General features: G+C 38.1%; 1 protein-coding gene across 2 annotated transcripts; it reads left to right on the top strand.

The window, feature by feature from the left end:
- Positions 1-4,265: 4,265 nt before the first annotated feature.
- On the top strand, positions 4,266-22,903 carry VCAM1 (vascular cell adhesion molecule 1). 2 transcript variants are annotated; one of them, XM_077120099.1, is made up of 9 exons: positions 4,266-4,455; positions 4,990-5,265; positions 7,496-7,816; positions 9,176-9,442; positions 12,852-13,124; positions 14,565-14,885; positions 15,684-15,950; positions 18,113-18,379; positions 21,980-22,903. In XM_077120099.1, exons 1-9 carry the CDS (start codon positions 4,392-4,394, stop codon positions 22,138-22,140), a joined length of 2,217 nt encoding a protein of 738 aa, XP_076976214.1. In that variant the 5' UTR covers positions 4,266-4,391; the 3' UTR covers positions 22,141-22,903. The 2 variants fall into 2 exon arrangements, with proteins under 2 accessions (XP_076976214.1, XP_076976213.1); XM_077120098.1 differs by having other exon boundaries at positions 12,849-13,124.
- Positions 22,904-23,980: the final 1,077 nt, after the last annotated feature.

The following is a 23,980-nucleotide window of genomic DNA, read 5'->3' as shown; positions in this document are numbered from 1 at the left end:
GAAGGTTTCTAAGCTGTTATGCTTTGGAAGATAATTTTCATGCTCTAGTCATACGTATATGTAAAAAATACATTTAAATGTGTATTTAAATGTGTTTTCTATACAAAATTCTATCATCGTGCATTAGGTGATTGTTCCCAAACTGCATGAGCAATTTATTAATATGTATTACATTCTTTGTATTTTGGTTTGGAGTGATTTTCCACTCTGGTATTTGCTCCTGTTTTCTTCTCTCCAAGTCGCCTCTCAAAATGTAAACAGATATTTTGCAATCATTTTGGAATGGGAGAGAACTTGAATATTTTCATCTCCTTAACTCCTTAGTGCTTACTTGTTCATGTTGCAAATGAGGAATGGAGTTGGATTCATTGGGGACTAAGGGGGTAGCTTCCATGGAAATTCCACTTTAGTCTAGATGGCTATAAGCCATAAGAACAAGGATTGTCGAAGGTTCCATTAATTTTCCTTCCAAGCTCCAACAAAGGGGAAAAGGAATTCTTCTTTGAAGTTACAGTCTTAGACTGCTAATAGTGAAAATGGGGAAGATATTCCCTTACTGTTTGTTCATCCCATACTTTCTTGAACACTTACAGAAAATTCTGAATGCTCAACACAAGTTGTTCTGATATTTAAAGTTAAAAAATGGCCCGAAAAGTGGTATTGAGAAGCTTATCACCATCCATTTGAGGAGAGATAGATGTAGTCTCCTGGGTCACCTGCCATATGCCATATTCATAGTTACTGATTGGAATTATAGGTTGTATTCTCTGGGTTCTCTAAGTGATGGCATCATTGCTTAAAGGGAAGAGGCATCCCTCCAACAAATACTGAGGCAACTGGGCATAGGGCAATGAGTAGTGAACTGGAAGTGAGAAGAACTGGGTTTAAGACCCAATTCCTATTATTCACTAATGCATGTGATCTTGCTCAATTAATCTAATTCCTCTGAGCCTCAGTTTCCCCATCAACTCTATGAAGATAAAAATACCTGCTTCATCTCTCTCATTGGGTTTCTATGGGGCTCAGAGGCGATAATCTTAACTCCAAAAATATGTTAGGTAATGAATTATACAAATATGTGATATATAATGAAAGAAATGTCTGGAATTGTCGCCTCACTTGTTCCACACTGAAGTGATAGCACTCACCAACTCACAAAGCTTGCACTTGTTTATTTCGGATCACTTCATAGGCGCTTGGAGCAAAGAGAGAGACAGAGCCTTTGTGACCAGGTCCTTTGTGAGAAAGGACAAGAGTTCGATAAACAAAGAGTTAAAAATTTGTTGAAACACCAAAGTAAGAAATAGTAAGGAATGAGCAATTTCAAAGCAAGATGTTTTTTTAAGAAGACCAGAGATATGGATCAGCAGAGAAGAAAGGAAGGTCACCCCAAACAGGAAAATTAGAACGCACAGAGGCACATTTATCCATAGGAAATGCTGAACTTAAATACCTGGGAGAGTCAAAGCATATATAATTGAATTCTGAATTTTGTTAAATAAATGTATAAAATGGAAAGCGAAAATAATTTTTTATTAGTAGTCTTCTTCCTATTATTATTTTATATAACAGTTCAATACTGTATTTAAAAAAGGAGTTGGGGAGCCAATCTACCATCCTCATCACTTCCCTTGGATACCTTCTATTTTGTCAATCTCTCTCTTAAGGAAGGGCGCACTGAAGCAGACACCCTGTAATCAATTGGTCTGGTGAGTGCCTGGTGCTCAGAGACAATGGCCTCAGGTGATTAGAAGGTTGAATTGCTGTGCAGCCTGAACTCATCACAGCTATTTTGGTTGCCCATGACAATGTCAGCTCAAGTTCACTTTATAGTTAACTAAAACCAACCATTGTATCTTCCTGTGAATTACTGCCAAGTCCAATCTTCCCCATACTGTACACAAACATTTAATGTTTACATCTACATATTAGACTTTAATGCATTTTCATTAAATTTCACTTCATTTTCTGGACCATTATTCCATTCTTTTGAGATTTTTCTGTATCTCGATTGCCTTCTCTAAGTTAGCCTTCTCTCCCAGTCTTGCATTATAAATCAATTGATAATAACGTTGTCAATTATAAAAATGTAAAAATAAATAAGTTCAAAGGTAAAACCCAGTAACACTCCATCCAAATGAGTTCTCTGCAACCTTACAGTTGCAATGCTACTCACTATTCATTTTACAAATTTTAACAAATTCCATATTCTAGGATATATGCTGAACTGAAGAAATGAAAGCACCGAAGATTGCAAATCAGGAGAGATAGGCAGGTTCACAGATAAAAGCAGCATGACAGGGGCTTTGCTACAGGCACGCCCTTGTTATAGTGAGGCCACACAAAGGTGTAATCAGTTTAACCTGGGAGGGGTGTGTAGGAATTCAAAAGGCATCAGAGTAAAGGACATATTGACAGACTTTATTAACTATTTTCCTAAGACAACTATAAGCTAAATCAATAGATCAGGCCTTTTCCAATGTGCCAACCTTGAAATTATATCCAAACTCAGAATTGAAGCTATTTGCTAGGACTTGGTGTTAGTGATCCCATTTTGGGTCCTAATGGTCACTTGTCTTTGTACTTCTGATACAAGTATTGAGATACTATAATCACCTTCAGATATATTTTTAAGTTAAACAGCTGATATAAATGGTGCTGTAATCTTCCATGACACTAACATTGTAACATCTCTAGGTTGTTTGTTTACCAGCTAATTTTGCCCTAAGCCACTTTTCTGATCCCTGGATGTTTGGCAGATAAAGGCACACTTACGTGTAATCACAGGCCTAGAATAGCTGCTTCTACTTCTTTTTCCCTCCTTGTCCTTTGGTGGGGGTCACATCACTATTGAAGAAGAGGGCTAGAAGCCTCTCCAGCCATGTAGGAACAGCTGTAGATTCCAAACCTCAGTAACAGTCTTTTATCCCTTAGTACAGTGCTGCTTCTTGTGTACATCTCTGTGAGTCTGTGGATTATTATAGATTAGGGTTTTTTCTGTCTTGGAAACCTTAGCCCAATGCTAGGAAAGTAGTAGAGTGTCTAGTTAAACAGTTGATAAATGAATGAAGAGCTTTGGAAATTTTTTGTAGAATCTAACTTCTTCCTTATGTAGTATTTACATATTATTGATGGTATTTTGGAAGTTTCTTTTCAAACTTTGAAATTTAAAAGACTTATTATTACACTTTTTGGTATCCACTAAATATAAAACTGTGCATTAGACATTGGGAACCTAGAGGTGGATACAAAAATGAACAAGAACTGGTCTCTGCCATGAAAGGAACTTATGACCCAGTGGGGGAGCAGACCTGCACAGGCATGAAGGAAGTGTCTATTCCAGTTCCTTTTGATGGGCAAACATTTTGCAAGGACTTGGGCTATGTGTGTGCAATGCTAACACAGCCAGTTAAGTGAACTTTTAAAATGCCATTTTACTGGGTGGGTGGGGGCTGAGGGGGGAGGGGAGAACATAAAATTGTTTTTAATTCCCCCTTCATATGACAAAACCAAATCATTTTTCATATTTTAATTGGGAATTGTGGTTAAATCCTGCAGCCCAAGAGATGTGCCATTTCATATGAATCCCATATATCTGCATTTAAGTCTGCAATTATTCAGCAATCGAACCAAGAGGCTGGCAACTTATCTGAAACAGAGAAAGCATCGTTTCCCTTGTCTTGGTAGCAAAACTCGGTTACATTCCTTCAATTTTCACTCAAGAATATCATTTCAGGAAGTTTGTTATTAAAAAACTACTTTTATGAATAAAAAGTATAAAACTAAGAAGTCACACTATTTTCCTTTTCAATGATGACTCACAGAAAGAAAAGAACTTGCCTTTTTTCTTGTAAAAGAAAATTTAATCTCTAATTTAGAATTACAAATATACCTTCTTAGTGGAGAAAATCAGTTCAGATGACACAGTGGTTATTTATCCATTTCCAAAACAGGAGCATAATTTACAATCTTCTCTTCCACCCCCACCATTGGCTTCAGAAAGCCTGGTTCTGCACTGAAGATTACCTTCTGTCTTGCTAGCAAAGATATCCTATGGAGTGAAAAGCCTGTATTTTATAACTTCAGAAGCATTTTATTTCCTCTTCTAGGGCAGAGAGGGTAGCCTCAGCAGAACCACAGAAGGGGTTAATACTGGGACTTGGCTGGGTGTCAGTTAAACTTTTTTTTTCCCTGACCCTGTGCCGGGTTTCCCCTTGTAGGGATTTCCCTCCGCCTCTGCAACCAGACCCTTTATAAAGAGCAGACTTTCCATTTCGCCCTCACTGAGCCTCCCTGGCTTTAGGAACTGAAGATTCTTCCTAGGCAGTTCCAGGTGGGACAGAAAGAGCAGTGTTGGAACCATTATTTTCTCATCACAGAAGCAACCTGAAATGCCTAGGATGATGGTCGTGATTTTTGGAACCTCGCGTTTACTTTGGATGCTGTTTGCAGCTTGTAAGTTTTTCTTGATCTGTTCCAAATGCTAGCATTCCATTTTAGTCTAGGGTTTGGCTTGAGTGAGTTTTGCTATGGTAGAGAAGAAAGGCACTAGGGTTTCTAAATACCGGGAAAACTTAACCTAGCTTTTAATGTGCTATTGGGTTTTGCTGCACACCATGCTTTTTTTCCAATGTCAAGTGAGTAATTTAGATTCTATCTCTAGTAGGTCTATTGCTTTAGTTTCCTCACTTGGTGCTATTAAACTTAGTAAACTAAAAAATAAAAAAATCCCAAATAATGCAAAGCAAAACAGAACAAACCTACTTGGATCAATGGACATCAAGGCCTGCAGTGAGATTTCTCCTAAGTGAAGATGATACCTTGTTTAGCAGCAACTTCAGTGCCGTTTGGCTGTCCTGCAGTTTATTTTGAAGCAGTTGAAGAAAGAGATCAGATTGTATTTTGGACATTCCACTAGAACAGTGAAGAAGGCGAAGAATGTGAAATAAACCAGTGGTAAGTTTGCTTTTCCTCTTTTTGCATTTGCAGCTCAAGCTTTTCAAATCGAGATCTCCCCTGAATCCAAACTCATTGCCCAGATTGGAGACTCTGTCTCCCTGACTTGCAGCACCACGGGCTGTGACGCCCCCTCTTTCTCGTGGCGAACCCAGATTGACAGTCCCCTGAATGGGAAGGTGAGGAGCGAGGGGACCAAGTCCACGCTGACCCTGAGCCCCGTCGGCTTTGAGAATGAACACTCCTACCTGTGCACAGCCACGTGTGATTCTAGAAAACGGGAAAAAGGAATCCAAGTGGAGATCTTCTGTGAGTACTTGAGGGAATCTTTGATTTTCTCTCAATTTTGCTTTAAAGTCATTTTAAAAGAAAAAAATTTTAAAGGAAACTTTTAGGAAAGGATGTTCACATGGAGGTTTTGGCTAGAGGACACACTGTATCAATCAAGCTGGAGATAGCTGCCTCTAGCCCTAGACCAGGAACCCAAATCCTGCTAACTTCTCTTTCCCTCTGCCACAAACATAGTGACCATGGGTAAGTTTCCACTTCTCTGGACTCAGATTCCTTAGGTAGAAAATGAAAACCACAAAGATTATTTTTATTATTTTTTAATCTTTCCATTTGATTATATCCTTACATGTTTGCTTGGCCGTGTGTCTAAATGACTTATGAATTCCACCCTTCAGAGATTTTCCATTTATTTATTCTTGTGCTATTTGGTACTCAAAAATCAGCTTAAAGATGGAAGTAAAAGATTTATAATTTAGTAATTGACTTCTGTACATAGCGTTCCCCTTAAACATAAGAAAACATTTCTATGAACATTTCACTCATTTGACTTTGGGGTAGATAAATTTAGGATTTGGGGGGTGGTTGTTTTCACCATCAAGCCTTGAAGCTGAACCTTAAGGATATTTGTATAATGAATTAGATTTGCCTCATGAATGAAAATCCCTTGTTTACCAGCCTACCAAAATGCATCCCAGTCCATTCTCGATTCAGCAAATAAAGTTAGCAAAAGGAGTAAGTACTAACCTGAAATAAATGACCTGCCGTGGGTTACTGATGACCCCTTTTTCTAAAATACTGGAATCATTTGGTCATTTTTTTCATGAGACCTCATTTGTATATCTTGTAATTATGTTGGTTTTCTTCGGCTGTGCTGGAAACCAACTTTGCCCGGTAATTGTCATCAATTCTTCAGCAAGCCCCATGTGTGGCTAATGCTTCCCAAGACCCAGTGCCTCAGCGGCTGTTTCCAATTATGCTGGATCGGACGTGCACAGTTAATGCCTGCGCAGTCTCCTTATGTAAATACAGGGAAAAGTAATAAGTTATCATATTACCCGACATCAAACTGTGTGGACTATAGTCACATTTCTTACAGAATATGAGGGACAAAAATGATTGGTGAAAATATGAAAAAAATACTGCTTCTTTACACAGTTAAGCATTTCCAGTTCCTTTACTTACAAATACCAAAAAAAGGTGAAGATTGAACAAAGGAAAATGAAAACTCTACTGGCTTTAATTATCTTGCTTGAGGATTTTCTCCAAGAATGTCTGTCTCTCATTATATTTAACAGTCCTGCCTCCATTCCACATTCGACGGGAATAGTTTTTAGAGTTGAGACCTTTGTATTCTCACTACACAGGGCTCTTGAATCCAGCCAGTGTGTTGCCATTAGGATGGTGTGTAATGAAATGATAGCCCTGCACAGAAGGCAGCGGCTCACTGAGTTATTGCATTCCCTTAACAATAGAAGGTTCAAGCAGAACACTGGTTGGGATCCAGAGTGAGCATTTTAGGATGCAGATCTGCCTTCCAGAATGAAAAGATTGCACATGTGTACCTTTCTGGGGGATGAGTTCCTGTCAGAGGCACCATTTTCAGAAGTCATTTTTTTTAAAGTTGATCTTTTCATTTCTTAGCTTATCTTGCTGGTACCTATTCTTTGCAATGACATTCTGAGCCACAGATTCCTCATCTGTATAGTGGAAATATACCTACCCTAACTAAAATAAGAGAATGCGATATAGTAAAAATCAGCAATATCAATACAAAGTAGTAAAACCCTGAGTTTAAAGCCCAGCTTTATCATTTACTAACTGTGCAACCTCAGGCAAGTTTTGCAAATGTATTAATTCTGATTTTCTTCTCTGTGAAATGTACTCCCTATCTCTTAGGGGTTATTGTGAGGATAAAATAAAATCATTTCTGTTAAATATACAGCACAGTGACCAGCACCTGTAGGTATTCACAAAATATTACTTTCTTCTCCTTACTCTTACTTAAACGTCACGCATCCCTCTATACATGCATGATCAGAGCTCAGAGCCCTCTGAAAGATGGTTGATTCTGATTCTTGTTTCTTCAACCCACTCAAGCCCACGGAAGGTTATTTAAACAATAAATTCTGCTGTTTTGAGACCACATTAACCAAAACTTACGCCTGGTTTGTTTTGCATTCGAATAGTAAGGAACCACAGACAACATGAGCAAATAACCCATTCACATTTATTCATTTGGCCTTCGCAGCTTTCTCTAAGGACCCCGAGATCCATTTGAGTGGATTTCTGGAAGTCGGGAAGCCGGTCACAGTCACGTGTTTGGTCCGCGACGTTTACCCGTTTGACAGGCTGGAGATGGATTTGCTGAAGGGCCACCATCTCGTGAAGAATCAGGAGTTTCTGGAGGATATGGACAGGAAGTCCCTGGAAACCAAGAGTTTGGAAGTAACCTTTACTCCTGTCTCTGAGGATATTGGAAAATCCCTTGTTTGCCGAGCTAAATTACACATTGCAGAAATTGATCTTATGCTCAAAGAAAGAGAGACTACAGAAATACTGCAAGTCTACAGTAAGTACTGGTGTAAAGTGGCTAGTCTTTGTGGGAATTCATACTTGGGGTACCCAGCAATAAACCTATCAGCTAAAGGCAAAAAAAGAAAAAAAAAGAAAAAAGAAACTTAATTGTAGCTTTTCCTGCTATTTTTTTTCATTGTGAACACAATATTTGTTGTCAGTGTAATTCTCTGAAAAGGGCACTGGATTTGGGTTGAGAAAACTTGAGCTTAAATTCTGGCTCCTTTAGCTGTGGGAGACTGGGTCACTTAATACCTCTAAGTTTTCATTTCCCAATCTGTACAGCAGGAATAATAATAATTATAATAACACCTAATTGGATTAGAGTGAATAGGTCCAAATGAGAAAATGCTTTTTTTTTTTTTTTTTCCGCATGGGCAGGCACAGGGAATCGAACCCGGCTCTCCCACATGGTAGGCAAGGACTCTGCCTGCTGAGCCACCGTGGCCCACCCCAAAACCACCATGGCCCGCCCTGTAAATGTTGTTAATCGTGTTTTATAAATTCTCACAAAAGGCCCTGAAATATTAGCTGTGCCGCTATAAGACTTGACAAGGTATTTAGACTGGATGAAGTGTTGTTTGTGCACATGTACATGTGTGTCTGTGTACACACACACACACACACACACACACACACACACACACACATTGCATTTACTGGGGGAGAGGTGATGGGGCTTGATTGCACCCAGGCTCCACAAGACTGTCAGGGGCTTTCACCACATTTTAAAAGGGGTAAAATAGTATCATCAACGATTGTTAAATTTAGCAGAAAGACAAGATGGAGAGGTTTTTAACAATATGTTGAGAATAGCCAGAATTTTCCCAGATAAGACAAAACTTGGAAAAGAGAGCTATAATTAAGTGTTTAAAAAGACAGTTGTGTGGAAGGATTTAATTTATTGCTTGTAACAGCAAAGGGCTGATATATGACCAGTGCGTAAAAGTTAGCTACAGAGAGAAAGATTTCAGCTCAAAGGGAGAAAATGATCTAATAATTAGAGCTGTCTGAAAAGCAAATTGGCTGCTTTTTTTTTTTTTTTAACAGTGGTGGGTTGCCTCTCTCCACAAACATTGGAGCAGCTGACTTGGATGACCACTGGGCAATGATGGGATTGCTACCTTAGATCCTTCTTAACTTCAGTATCTTTATGATTGTCTGAAAACGCCAAACATCAAAAATGTAACTTAGGTCAGCCAGAAACTGGAGTGACTATCTTTTAGTGGCTCAGCAATTCTTTATTTGGCAGAGTTAAGTTAGACTACACATGAGAATGGATTGTGAGAGAAATGACCCTGTTGGAGTGAGCCGATGCTTAGCAGTGGCTCATAGGATTGCTCTGTCTTTTCAGTTTCACCTAAGAATACAGTCATCTCTGTGAATCCCTCCACAATGCTGCAAGAAGGTGACTCTGTGACCATGACGTGTTCCAGCGATGGTCTACCAGCTCCAGAGATTTTGTGGAGCAAGAAGTTAGAAAACGGGAATCTACAACCCCTTTCTGGGAATGCAACGCTCACCTTAATTGCCATGAGAATGGAAGATTCTGGAATTTATGTGTGTGAAGCAGTTAATCCAGTTGGCGGAAACAGAAAAGAAGTAGAATTAATTGTTCAAGGTAAGTTGAATGTGAAAAAGGAATGATATAGGTGCGGCCATTGGTGTTTGAACAAGTGGCTTCAGTGCTGAAATTGCTTCCTTGAGGTTCTCTGATGACCCAGTGTGTACTTCAGCTCAATGGTATCTTGGAAGACTTTCTTCTAAGGGCTCCTACAGCTCTGCTTTTCTGATTCTTTTCTATCTCTCACCATCCCTTCACTCCCTCATCCCCTGCCCTTTTGTATTCCTCTGGTCCCTTAGATAGGGATATTCTAGGGCTTTCATGCCTGGACCTCTTCTTTTCTTTGTCCAAACCCACAGGATTTGTACCACTGGGATTTGGTGGCTCCCAAATTCATGTTCCTATTCCGTATTGCCAAAACCTATCAGCTCTACTTCAAAATGACTCTTAGAATCTGAACTCTTCTCTTCAACTCTTGTCATTGACAACTTATCATCTCTCATTTGACTTGGACTCTTGCAAGATGTTCTTAAATAGCAATATTCATTAAACACCAGCTATATTCCAAGCACTTCACAGACATTGCCTGTAATCTGCAAGAAATAAGTTAAGCATTTCATATCCTTTTTAAAGGTAAGAAAATAGAGGCCTTCAGAGATATTAATAATGGCTTGTATTGATTGACTACCTAATATTTGCCAAGAATTCTGCTATCCGCTTTACATATATTATCTCATTACTCTTCACTATAACCCTATCAGGTGGATAAAAACTAAGGCTCAGCATAGTTCATAATTTGCATAAGGTCAAATAGCTCATTAGTGATATTACTATGGTTATAACACAGGCCCATTTATATCCAAAGCCCTGTGCCTTTTCAACTATAGCTGATCACCTTTAAATGGTCTCCCTCCTATCAGACTTTCCTCAAGATAAATCAATCCTATGCACTGCTACCAATATTATCAATGTTAAATTAAAAAGTGTTCATTTTTTAATGACTTCAACTTAAACCCTAATTGCATATAAATTAAAATTCACATTTGTTAAAATAATCACATAAAATGCTTCATAATCCATCATACTTACTTTGTGGCTTCATCAGCTGATCCCATGCCTTTGTCCATGCTGTTCCTTCCACCTGGAATGCCCTTTACCCTTGCTGCACCTGGGAAAGACTTACCCATCTTTTAAGATAAAATCCAAGGCAGCCTCTCAATTCCATACTATCCCAAGCAAAGCTAGTTGTTCTTCCTTTCATGTCCACTCATCACTTCTTGTAGATGTGCATGCACTCCTATACACTTCAACACATGTTAATTAAGAGCACTTATCCAAGAATCTGAGAACTGTGCTTCATGCTGGGGATATAGACATGAAAAATACAAGGTGACTGCCCTAGGAGAGCTTAAAGTCTGGGAGGAAAGGCAGGCATATAGACAGATAATTTGAATATATTTTTATAAGTGCCACAGATAATGTATCTATTTAAACATGTCACTCCATTAAACTGTAAGATCCTTAAAGACAGGAACTGTGTGTGTGTATTTTAATATTGAGGTACTTGGCATAGTGCCTGCCACATAACAGGTGCTCAGTGAATGTTTGTTGCATGAAACAAAATTGTAAACATGGAGAACACAAATATTTAAAAATGAAAGCATGGAACTTAAACTTGGATAGTTAAAAAAATAAACTTCAAACTCACCATCAATAATTTAATTCAGTTGGGTGTTAGATTAACTTTCCCAAGACACCAGGGGAGATAATAGACTAATAAAAGCACATGAAGCTAATCATCCATCCTGAAATAACTTCACTCCGTAATAAACTGTATCACATTGCAATGCTATGAAGGAAATGTGTTCTGGGAAATGTGTTCTGCTTTGCCTTTTACATCACGGTGGTATACTGACCCCCTTAAGTAATAAGGATAGATTCGAGTTTTCCAAACACCTTTTCAGTTATCTGAAAGAGTTACTCCCCTTGGAGTCACAGGTTCGCAGTGTGAAATGTGCAGCCTTGCTAAGGAATGATCTGAGAACAGTTTACAGGCAAGAAGCGGATCTATTTTTAAGGTTCCCCATTCTCACACTAGCATATAAGGAATTAGGAAGTTCTGGTTATTGTTCTGAATGACCCCTCTCTTTCAAACTCTAATAGCATGTCAGTTTATTGAGATAATTTGGAGGAAAGCCATCTTTGGAAGATTCTAAGATGTCACAATTAAACAAACCATATTGAGAAAGATAAGTTCTCCTAGTCCAGGCACAAACCCTGCAAAATGTAGTGTGCTGGGATTATTTATTTGTTGAGGTTTCCTTCCTGCATCTCTTGCTTGATCTTTATAAGGAAGATTTTAGTTATTTCCTATGGCGTCTCATCTTTCACTTTCAGAGTTATCCAGTCATTTCCAGTTTCTTCAAGGGAACAAAGAGCCAGGATTTGGAATTCCCTTTCTCCCTAAACTACAGCCATCCAAAAAAAAAAAAAAAAAAAAAAAAAGCCAGTGTACCCAGCAGGCTACTAGGGCAGCCAATGAGCTTTCCCAGATATTTGAGACTTAGGAATTTGCCCTCACATCTCAGCTTTAAGTCCCTGGATCAATTGTAAAGCATTTTTATATTGCATCAAACAAATTTTAGAGGTGACATGTATTGCTTTAATGCTTAGACTTTGATTTGGCTCTCAGTGTGATCCTGTGTGACTTCCAATGGTATATAACTTTATATTATTGGGTTGGAAGTTCTAAGCCCTGGTGCATTACAGATGTTGCATTCATTTGGAAGATATTTTTGGCAAATTTTTCTCCAGTACCTCTCTTAAATTTTGTTTAATCCCTGTGAGGATGACTTGGTTTAGTTGTTCTAACAACTGAAAAGCTTAGAATCTTGAATCAAACCTAACTGGCTTCAACCCCAGTTTTGCTACTTGCAATCTGTGTAAGGTTATTTAGCATTTCTGAGCCTAAATTTCCTTAAGGAAGAAGGAGGAGGAGGAGAAAAAGGAGGAGGAGAGAAAGAGAAGGAGAGGAGGAGAAAGAGATAAAGTTGTTGTGAGGATTAAATGAGATAATATGTGCAAAATGATTTGCACATTCCTGACACAGGAGCCATTTAAATCATTTAAGCTCCTACCTGCTATTGCGGTGATTTGATAAACTACTTTTGAGCAGAGATGGATTTAATGTTATGGAAAGATGTTAACCTCTGTCTTGACCAGTTTTTATCCTACGCTCTTTTGTTAAATGGACAAATCAATGGGCTATCCTGGGTTCATTCTTAAAAGATGTGATCTCATTCCTGATGGTGCCAAGATGGAAAGCAATAGTTTATTTTGGGCACAAATGTTAGCTAAAAAGAGATCAGAAAAATAAATCGCATATTAGCATGTTGGGGGAAAACAAAGAATCTTACCTTTCTCTCATACTGTTCTTGCTCCTCCCCGCCTCCCTCTCCCCCAGAAGAACCATTCACAGTTGAGATCTCCCCTGGATCCCAGATTGCTGCTCAGATCGGTGACTCAGTCGTGTTGACATGCGGGGTCACAGGCTGTGAGTCCCCCTCTTTCTCTTGGAGAACCCAGATCGACAGCCCGCTAAGCGGGAAGGTGAGGAGTGAGGGGACCAAGTCTACACTGACCCTGAGCCCTGTTGGCTTTGAGAATGAACACTCTTACCTGTGCACAGCGACCTGTGGGCATAAGAAACTGGAGAAAGGAATCCAGGTGGAGGTCTACTGTAAGTCATTTTCAAAATTGTTTACTGTCCATTCTTAATTTTTTTTTCAGTTCAGTGGGGTAGAAAAGAATGCAAGCCAATGATATGCAACGAGATCTATGTATTTAGAAAGGGAATTTATTATTGAGTATGGTTCCTGAGTTTCCAAGCCAGAATTGTCTGCTGCAACATAATCTGCCTAAATCTGAAGTATATATTACATATGTACTCAGCATTCCCAATCCTTAGTTTGTGTCTTTTCAACATTCTCTCATCATTCACTTGAGCATACAACGTGCTCCCTCTTTTCCATCCCCTCTGTGTGTCTATGGGACTGGTAGTGAGCAAAGAGGGGAGAAATTACTGTCTACAGAACTCAGAGATACCTAACAATCAAAGGTCAGTCCCCATTCAGATAGCTGGATGAGGGTGACTCCCTGCTCAACTAATTGAATTGGGGGCGATGCCTGAGCCTACATTTTTGCAATCACTTTTAGAAAACTGATCTGTAGAAAGGGAAGGGAATGAGGCAGTGGGGAGCAACAGAAGGTCAAATATGAAAACAGGGAGCTAGACTGGGGAAGGTGGAGCTTCCCAGTGGCAGCTGCCTAGGTGAAAAGCAGAACTAGGGGACAGTACTAGAAACTCCATCTTAATATTGATTTAAATATTAAATCTCCCCTGCTGTTCTTCATAAAGATCTTTTGCAATTTGAAACTTTCTATGAATTTGACATTGCTGGACTGACTTTGTTTATAATGAATGAGAAGCAAAATATGCAAAGTAGCCACAGAGTTATTTCTTTGAGTTACTCTGTCTTGTTTCGAATATTATTGAGATTTTCTACCTGAAACCATGCCCAAAACTGTGTCACTTCTAGGATTTTGTTCAGGATGAATTAGAGTATGTCTGCACAGGGATTTGAATCTCTCAAAAGGAGGGTAAATTTTATTGCATTATCATATTACTCAGAGCCTACGATTTGCTGATGTAGGTACATTCCCAAAAGAAATGAGAACCAGCAGTGAAGTCTTATGACAATAAGACATTACAATATGGAAATATTTGAGAATGTATCACTTTAACATTTTACTCAGGGGGAAAATTTTTTTTTAACATTGCTTTTGCTCTTTATAACCATTTTATTATGTTTGCATAACATGATTATGCAAATTTCATATTTATCAGTTTCATATTTATCGGTTTGCATAAGATGCATTATAAATGTTATCTACAGCCTCAATCTCTCACAGCTCTTTTTCTTTTAACTACAGTTATTATCTGAGAAATACTTAAAACTTTCTGGCTAAATTTGGTCATTAGGACTTAAAGTGTCTAAATTGAGAACTGCCCTATGAATCTTATCTGATCTGGGAGGTGCTTTTCATTCAATAAAGATTAATTTAGTTTTTCCTTGAATATTGCAAGTATGCATCATTTTTGCTTGGTATTTATTTGCAGCTTTCCCCAGGGATCCAGAAATTGAGATGAGTGATCTACTAGTGGATGGAAATCCTGTCACTGTAACCTGCAAGGTTCCTAATGTGTACCCTTTTGACCGCTTGGAGATTGAATTATTGAAAGGGGAGAGTATTATGAAGAATCAAGAGTTTTTCGGGGACATGGATAAGCAATCCCTAGAGACCAAGAGTTTGGAAATGACCTTTATCCCCACCACCGAAGATACTGGAAAAGTCCTTGTTTGTCAAGCTAAGTTACATATTGATGAAATGGAGTTTGAACCCAAACAAAGGTGGGGTACACAGACACTTTATGTTAACGGTAAGTATATGTGTGATATATCCACAGTTTAGTATGAATTTCTTTACCATGTTTCCAGGCAATAGTTAGTGTGAGGTGAATAGTTAAAACATCTGTGAAAAAACATAATTGAAAGGATATTCCAAAATAATGGTGATTTGTTTATTGCTGCACAATGAACCATCCCTAAGACTTAATTACTATTTATTTGCTAATCATTCTATAAATTGGCAACTTGGGAAGGAATCTGGTGGGAATTTCTTCACCTCAACATGGTATCAGTTGAGGCCACTTATGCTTTTTCAGTCAGTTTGCAGGTTTGTTCACGGTGGGGTGGGGTTGGGGCGGGGGCGGGGCAGTGTTTAAAGAGGGTGGTAATAAAAACTGCTCTTAAAATCTGGGTTTGGAAGTCCTACAGGTCCCTTCTGCCTTCTATTGGTCAAAGCAAATCATAAGTCCAGCTCAGATTCAAGGGACTGAAAAACAGACTCCATCTTTTGATGGGAGGAGATTCAAATAATCTCTGGTCCTATTTGATCTACCACAAATTGCAATGCACACTATCATGGGTGACTTGTAGAAGGTTTCTAAGAACTTACTTCCATTAGCAAATATCTATGATGTGCCCATATTCTACTCTCTATTATTCTATTATCTGGTGAAGTAAATCGTAACTTAGGGACCTTCTTTGGTAAAGCTATCAAAGTTTGTCAACTGTTCTAATACACTGAATCCATAACCCAGTTTTGCACTATTATTAAAACTCTTTGGAACTCAAGGTATAAGGGGTTATACTAACAAGTGACTCTACCTTGTCAGTTGTCCCTAGGAATGTAACCATCTTGGTCAGCCCCTCCACCATCCTGGAGGAAGGTAGTTCTGTGAACATGACATGCTTTAGTGATGGCTTCCCAACTCCAAAGATTCTGTGGAGCAAGCAGCTACACGACGGGGATCTACAGCCTCTTTCTGAGAATACAACTCTAACCTTAATCGCTACAAAGATGGATGATTCTGGTATTTATGTGTGTGAAGGGATTAACCAGGCTGGAATAAGCAGAAAAGAAGTTGAACTGATTATCCAGGGTGAGCAGAGCACCATTAACGAGTTATTGATATTATCATTTTGGTTGTGCAACTGACTATGAATAAAGTACTCTTTGTAAAGAACATTTTAACTAGGGCTTTGAAGAACTCATATGGTTTCCTTTGCATGCAAATCCCCTGGAATGATCTTTTCATATGAACCATTCCAAAATCTCTTACTCTAAAATTCTTTTCATCTCAAGTTTAAAGCTGGCTAAGAGACCTGTGCCAGGTTACATTTATGAAGCCATGATTATGGTGTTGAAATAACTACTACACAAGAGGTATATGTGTATTTGGAAATTATTTAAGACTAATACCACTGTATCTCTTGGCTGAAGTGGGCCCTGAGTGAGACTATCCTAAGGGGGCTACTAATATTTGCTTAGAAGCCTAAAGAGACACTTCAGACGTTTGCAAATTCTGGGATTAAGGGCAGCAATCACTATCCTCTGCTTCATCTGCTTGGTGACATAGAGCATGAGAATAGATGAAGTCATCATATCCAGGCCCCCTCTCTCCGGAGTGGGAGACAGGACTGAGAACAGAGCAGTCTCCTAGTTGGCAGATTGAGGCCATAGCAAAGTATGGGCAAACTGTAAAGTGATCAATTTGGGTATTTCCCCACATCGTCTCTTTGGGGATCGTGGGCTCTTTTCTTCTTCCTCATCAGTGCTGCCATTGCCTGTACTAGCCCTTGGTTTTATTCCCACCAAAGTATGTGTCCTTCTGGTTACTCCAGCTCAATGATATTTTTATTTTAAATGAAACAGCTTGAAAGAGCAACGAGCAACCTTAAAGAAAACCTTTAGGATGGATATTGTGGTACTGTGGCCCAGAATGGGGAAAGCATCTCAGATCAAGACCCATGATCAATGATTACCTTAACAGGAACCTAACTTATAAAAGGCAATATGGTACCTCCCTTCATGGATTGTTGTATTAATAGAGATATTATAGGTCAAGTATTTAGCCTAGTGCCTAGTGTTACCAGACAAAGACCATGGATTCTTTTGCCCAATGCACTCAATAAGCAATTCTTGAAATACTGGGGTTTCAAAGACAGAAAGAGTTCATTACTAAGCACATTATAGGAGAGCAGATGGCCTAGCAGCCCAAAATCTGTCTCCACGAACTGCAGTAATTCTGATAGTTTCATTGGTGAGAAAGATGGGCAGGGTTTAGGATAATGCTCAGAGGCCCCAGATGATGAATTAGAGGTGATCTAAGTATTTAACATGAACAGATTGATTACATGCTTAGTCACAGAACTTATGTAAGAAAGACAGCAGAATGAGGTATAGATGACTTGTAAGTTAAAGTCAAAGCTACTGCGTGTGTCAGGCAGGCTCATTTTGGTTAGATTCAGTCTCTGTTATCAAGATAACTTTGGACTTGGGGTGGATTAGTTCTGGATTGACCCAAAACCCTTCAACAATAAACATTAGGGGCTGTTGTTAGTGATTACAAGACTTGAAAGTTGAAAGACTGGACAACTGGATACAAGTGAAGGTTAGTCACAAGGTTCTTGCAATCACAGCAGCAGAAGATAAGGGCTATACAACCATCATCAGAGATCAAGGCTGCTGGATTACAATTTAGAGATTTCAGGAGTTTCTATTTACTCTAATATACCAGAAAGCAAAAAAGAATTATCTACATAATGATTTAGTAATCAAAATCATCCCTTAAAGCCTGATTTCTCAGTTACAATTATAGATAGTAAATGGTAGTTGTATTCATTAATAGTAAGAAAACCATCAATACACAACTTTAATTTATTTATCTGAGATGATTCAACTCAAAACACAGAAGTCAGTAAAGGCCTTTGTTCTTCAATAAAAAAATTGCAAAAATAGATTTTCATTTTCACTTTTGAATTCTATAGCTGTTTATTAGACACCCAGTCTTTGTGCTCTGCTAGGTAAAGAATCATCTTAAGGGATATGAGAGAAGCATAAGATATAACTTTCTCTTATTAAAAACATAATCATTTACAACAATCCAGGAAATGCTTGACTGCACTTGCTCTTCTAAAGATTTAATGCCAGTTGTATAAACAAGCACAAATTAGCTTCTTGACAGCTATTGTTTGTATTAAATTAAAATGAACTGTTTTATTTTTCACTCAATCAGAGGTGCCTTTTAAATTCTCTTTACAGTTGCTCCAAAAGACATACAACTTACAGTTTTTCCTTCCGAAACTGTTAAGGAGGGAGATACTGTTATCATCACCTGTACTTGTGGGAATGTTCCAGAAACCTGGATAATCTTGAAGAAAAAAGCAGAGATTGGAGACAAGTTGCTAAAATCTATAAGAGGTGCATATACCATACGCAAGGCCCAATTAGAGGATGCAGGAGTGTACGAATGTGAATCTAAAAATGAGGTTGGCTCACAATTAAGAAGCTTAACACTTGATGTTAAAGGTTAGTTTTTGTTGTCATTAAATAGTTTGGTGGATTGTAAAGAATTCAGGATTAGATGAATAAGTTGTCAAAATGGAGCTGAATTCCATGTCAATTGTGGTAATTTCTTAATGTTTTCTGAAGTAATCGAGCCCAGCTGCTCTATCATATGGAGTGTAGCCAGGAAGTTGATATTAATCATTGGAGAGTGTGGAAGTCCTGTTTGCTTTTTTCAAAGTGTACTATTCATCACTGGTCTCTGGGGTCTTGCATTTGCTAAGTGTTTAACCACATTTCCAAAACCTTTTCCTGGAGGACTTGAGGAAACTAAAGCGGTAGGATTGATGGGGGTGGGGGGGTGGGGGGGAGTGGGGGGTGGCAGCAAGTTTCTATCCAGACATTATCCTTTCCTACCAGAATGGAATGCCATTCTCTGAACGTGGAGTAACTGCATATTTTCTGGATTGACTCTTTTCGGGATAATAATCTGGAGGGGCAATCTTGATCCAAAACAGTATTCAAAAAATCCCTAGACTAAACAAAGGTCTCTTTAAAAATCCAACCCCTAGGCCCATTGTATCCTATTCTGGTGGAAAGATAGAGGACAGGGCAGTGACCTCATCAGAGAAGCTTCTGGGGATGTTTATTCTCCTAACCTTTCTTGTACGTGCACAGTAGGCTTGGCCGATTTTATTGAAGTAAGCAGAAATTTCAGCCTTTATTTCAGCCTTTATTAATCAGTCTCCCACGCTCCTTGCATGCTAATGAGCTCCCATTGTACCTTGGAAGTCAGACTTGGCTTTGGAGTGAACAGTACTGCAAACAAATGCCAACTCTTAAGAAGAGCGGCTGGCACTTGGCTGTAAGAGTTAGCAAGTGCTTGTCAGTGTAAAAAAAAGTCGAACCTAGCTCAGAATACTGGTAAAAATTTTACGCATCTGGCCAATTTTCTCAGAACTGCAAGCCTTACCGGATGTTTTCTGTCTTTACAGTATCTTCTTGAAACAAACAATATCAATACATTCATCTAGAAAACAAAGAAGGGGAAAATATCAAATTACATGTAAAACTTTTAGTCACCCACCTGCAGTGATTATCCTGAAAAAAAGTTGATCTGGTCAGTGAAGTTAGTAGGTGTTCATAGAATGGAACATTTGCCCTGTATCATGCCACTCAAAATGACACCGGGGTGTATGTAATCAGTGCTTCCTATGAGATTGGGGATGATTCTGGAAGGATTGAGATCTCATTTATGAGTAGGTTGAAATTTATTCATTCTTATTTTCTTTAATCCTTCCAGACAATCTCTAATTGAGTCTAGGCCCAGTCAATTGGATTTCTAACATTTTTGTAATTGTTTATGGTTAATTGCCCTCTTTTAAAGACACAGTTCAAAGCTTTTTCTCCACCGAACTCGTGCAATTGTTACACCTTGTTGTCTTTCTAATTGCTTTCTTATCTTAACAATGTCCATATTTGCTACTTTTCATTCATTGGTTAAATGAACAATCAAAGATTATTAGGCACTCTGCAAGGAACTCAGGTTCCCGAAATGAATAACATTTAAAATAACTAGATATGAGGGGGCGCAAGGGTGGTTCAGTGATAGAATTCTTCCCTGCCATGCGGGAGACATGGCTGGATTCCTGGAATATGCACTTCCCTAAAAGCAAACAAACAAACAAATATTCAACTAATGCTGTTGTAATAATGGGATACTCACAAGGAAAAATAATGAAATGTGACTCCACCATACAGCATACAAAAACAAAACAACAACAACAACAACAACAACAACAAAACACTAGCAAAAAAAATAGCTAGATATAAATGGAGATAAATATTTGCCAATTTTTTTTTCCTGGGTATCTTGTACTGGTCTTCCTTTGTATTTGGTGGGTTTTTGGTTTTGTTTTCTTCTGGCTTGAATGCATTCCAGTAATAGAGATAGGTGAAAGTCTTTAGGATTTGTAGTGCGTATACAGCTAATAGAAAACTATATTTAAAGGTTACCCTGGCAACTGACTCAGCAGCAAATTTAGTTTTTCTGCAGTTGCCTGAGGGGAAAACTGTAAAACAAAAAAATAATATTTATTAAATTGAAAGGAAAACCAATTGGAGCAAAAATAGCATTGCCCAGCATGCCAGCAACATTGATGCCGAATCATAATTATGATGATGATGAGCATTCCGTCAAGATTTTATCCTTATGTGTTGACTAGTTCTGCTCTAGCAAGGGAGAATCAAAAGATAGGACAGTTATCCTTATGTTTAGGGGATAGCGTTTTTACTTTCAATAATTTGAAAAATTGACTTCACATCATCTGAGTCTAGTGATTCGTTTCTACTTGGTTGACCTTCAGTGATTAGAAAGCTCTAAGAGGATATAGTAATCACCCAAGTCGGATCAATCATTTCTGCTAGGACTAAGGCAACATGCATTCCATGTAGTGAAACTTAATACTTATGAGGCCACTTGATGTTGTATAAATATAAATATAAACAAAAGCCAGTCTCCAATAAATGCCATGGCTGTTTTCAGAGGTTCCAATAAAGTTAGAATGCTAAATAGTATTGCAGTGGTCAGATGTTCAGTCAATTAGAAAAGGTGCTAATTATAAAGTAGAATTTTGTATACTATTGCCTTCTGCACTTAATTTTACAACTGAGAAGAGTGACAGGATCTAGAAAGAATAAAAATGCAGTATTATTTTAAAATGTATTAAAAATGTACTTATTGAATGTCAACTATGCCAAGCAGAGAGTCAGACTATTTTGCAGCGGACCACCAAGAAAACAGACCTACATGTTCTTATGTAGCTTATAGTCTAGAGGGGGAAGCCAAATTTAATAAATAATCACAATATAAATGTTTAATTACAAACTGTCATAAGGGCTATATAGGGAAATGTAGTGAGTTAAAAGAGTGTATTGGGGCTCCTAGTTTAAACTTGGGGGAATGGAATTCAGGGAAGCCTTGCCAGGGAAGCAAGATGTAAGCTGAAACATGATACCTTAAAGAACTTCAGTTTATCAAGAGATGGTACAAATGGTGAAGAGTAATAACATGTTCTAAAACGTTCTATCTCAGATACACAAAAATAAGTTTCTATATATCTCTGAAAAAGCCATGGGCAAGAATTCTTTCTCTTATCATAAGTACTAGTTAATATATGGTGTTTAACTCTAACGGTTGCACTCTAAATGTAACAAGGATTTTCTTGGATGGCTGGTCAGTTATTTCAATTTCGGTTGTTTAATAGATATTTATATTCCCTGAAGCAAACACCCCTCCCTGCCCAATTCCTCCTTTTGTAAAGAGGTACTAGAATGTTGCAACCTCTCTTCCATTCTATAAGTGAGCCTGAGCCTCGTTTGAATTTTAGGTCACGGACACCAATAGCTGTCAACCTCAGATCTGTCCTGACCATCTCAACCACCAAACTGATTATTTGGATAATTCAGAGAAATATGAAGTTTCAGTCCCGGTGGTCCTTAATACTGATTTGATCCACTCCTCTGTGGAGGACTAGTTGTTCTGCTATAATAAAACATGTGAATAACATTATTAAATGATTTCTTTCTGTACCAGACATTAATAGCATCCATTTTATTTTCCAGGAAGAGAAAATGCTAAGGACTATTTCTCTCCTGAACTTCTCGTGCTTTACTGTGCATCCTCCTTAATAATACCTGCCATTGGAATGATCATTTACTTTGCAAGAAGAGCCAACATGAAAGGGTCATACAGTCTTGTAGAAGCACAGAAATCAAAAGTGTAGCCACCATTTGAAATATTCAACCCGAGACATTATTTATCAGTCCAGAACCCTAAGATTGCTCATCATTTCACGAGAAAAACAACCTGCTGAGAGTTCAGACTTTACTCAACATGGAGGACACATGGAAAGAAATGGCAACCTGAGCCCCTGGCTATGAACAAGAAGCCAAAGGAAAACTTTCTGTCTGAAAAATAGACACAAGCCCATTGAGATGTGATGCCTGGAGCAGTTCCTTGAAGTGTATATACAATAACATAATCTGTATATATGTAAAATAAAATTATTTCATGGAAAAGTTGCTTGGATTAGCAGCACTCTATATTGAGATTGCTAAAATAGAGCGTTACTTGAACTGATTGTTGTAACTTAATGTATCTTAGGAAAATTTTACATTAATATTGACTGGCAGCTGACCTATGTAATCTTTTTTAAAAAATTTATTTCCTTCAACTAGGTTTTATTCCTATTCCATCAAATTTCTTTGATGACAATTTCATGTTTGTAAAGATGCTAGGGTTTTATATTTTTATAGCAAATTATAAACCAAGAAGGCACTGGGTTGACTTTCAGGTACTAAACAGCTCAACCTATGGTATGATAGTTGACCAGACTTCTCTGTATGGTACTGACATGGTACGGAGATGTTTATGATGTTGTTTGTTGATCAGACTCTTATGTAATTTTCCCAATGTGGTCTAGAAATGCAACTTCTCCTGTAAAAGCTTAGGTTTTTTGTGTGTAATAAATTGATAATATCTGGAACTGGAATGTATGTGTCTATTTGTTACAAAAACTGCCTTCTTTAATTCCATTGTAGGTCTTTTTGAAATGTCAGGTTCCAAAAACAAAGAGTCCAAGACCATGGAAATAATAAGTGGGATCATCAGCCTATTATTCTAATCACCATGGGAACTTGATAAAAATTTAGATTTCTGGGTGCCATCTAACCTATGGAAATAGAATATGTGGTTTTCGGCCCTTGGAATCTAAAATTAAAAAAAATTTAATTATTGTTTTAAACATGTATACATTAAAGGACAATACATTAAAACCTATGTATAAGCCACCATGGTCAAGAGATGGAACGTTACTATTCTTTAGAGCCTCTTATATACCATTCACTAATCAGAACTTTCTCCTTTCTCTGAACAGTAACCAATATCCTGAATCACATATTGACCACTCCTTTGCTTTCTTTTTGGAGGTTTTATACTTAAAGCACTAAACAGTACATTGTTCAGTTTTGTCATGTTTTGAACTCTCTACTGATATAATCGTGTTATATTTCCCTGTGCCTTTATTCTTTCACTCAAAATTATAGTATTGCATAAGTCACCCGTAGTGTTGTGTACAGCAGTAGAGCTCTCCTTTTCTCATTGCTATATAGTATCTTGTTAAGACTTTGCCACCACTTATTTATCCATGCTACTTTTGAAGGATATTTTGGATGCCTCAAGTTGATTTTCTGTTATGAACAATGCTTCTATAACATTCTTTTACCCATTCCTGGCTAACATGGGCAAGAATGTGCCCAGAGAGCAACGATTTCTCTAGTCTGGACATACTCATGAAATTGCTGGGTTGTAGGTTATGTTCATTTTCTGGTTTATGAGGAAAGCCAATCTGTTTTCTGAAGTGGTCAAAACAATTTATTCGCCCATCAGCAGTGAATATATAGAGTTCTCGTTATTACTGAACACCTTACAAAAATTTGGTACTGTGTGACTTATAAAAATCTGCTACCAGCACGCACGGGTGGTTCAGTGGCAGAATGCTCACCTGCCATGCAGGAGACCCGGGTTCCATTTACAGCTCATGCACTTCCCTTCCCACCACGCAC

The sequence above is a fragment of the Tamandua tetradactyla genome, chromosome 11 (assembly GCF_023851605.1).
Source record: "Tamandua tetradactyla isolate mTamTet1 chromosome 11, mTamTet1.pri, whole genome shotgun sequence".
Taxonomy (NCBI): Eukaryota; Metazoa; Chordata; class Mammalia; order Pilosa; family Myrmecophagidae; genus Tamandua; species Tamandua tetradactyla.
The sequence above is the reverse complement of the archived record's forward strand: the minus strand, read 5'-3'. Positions and strand labels throughout refer to the sequence as shown.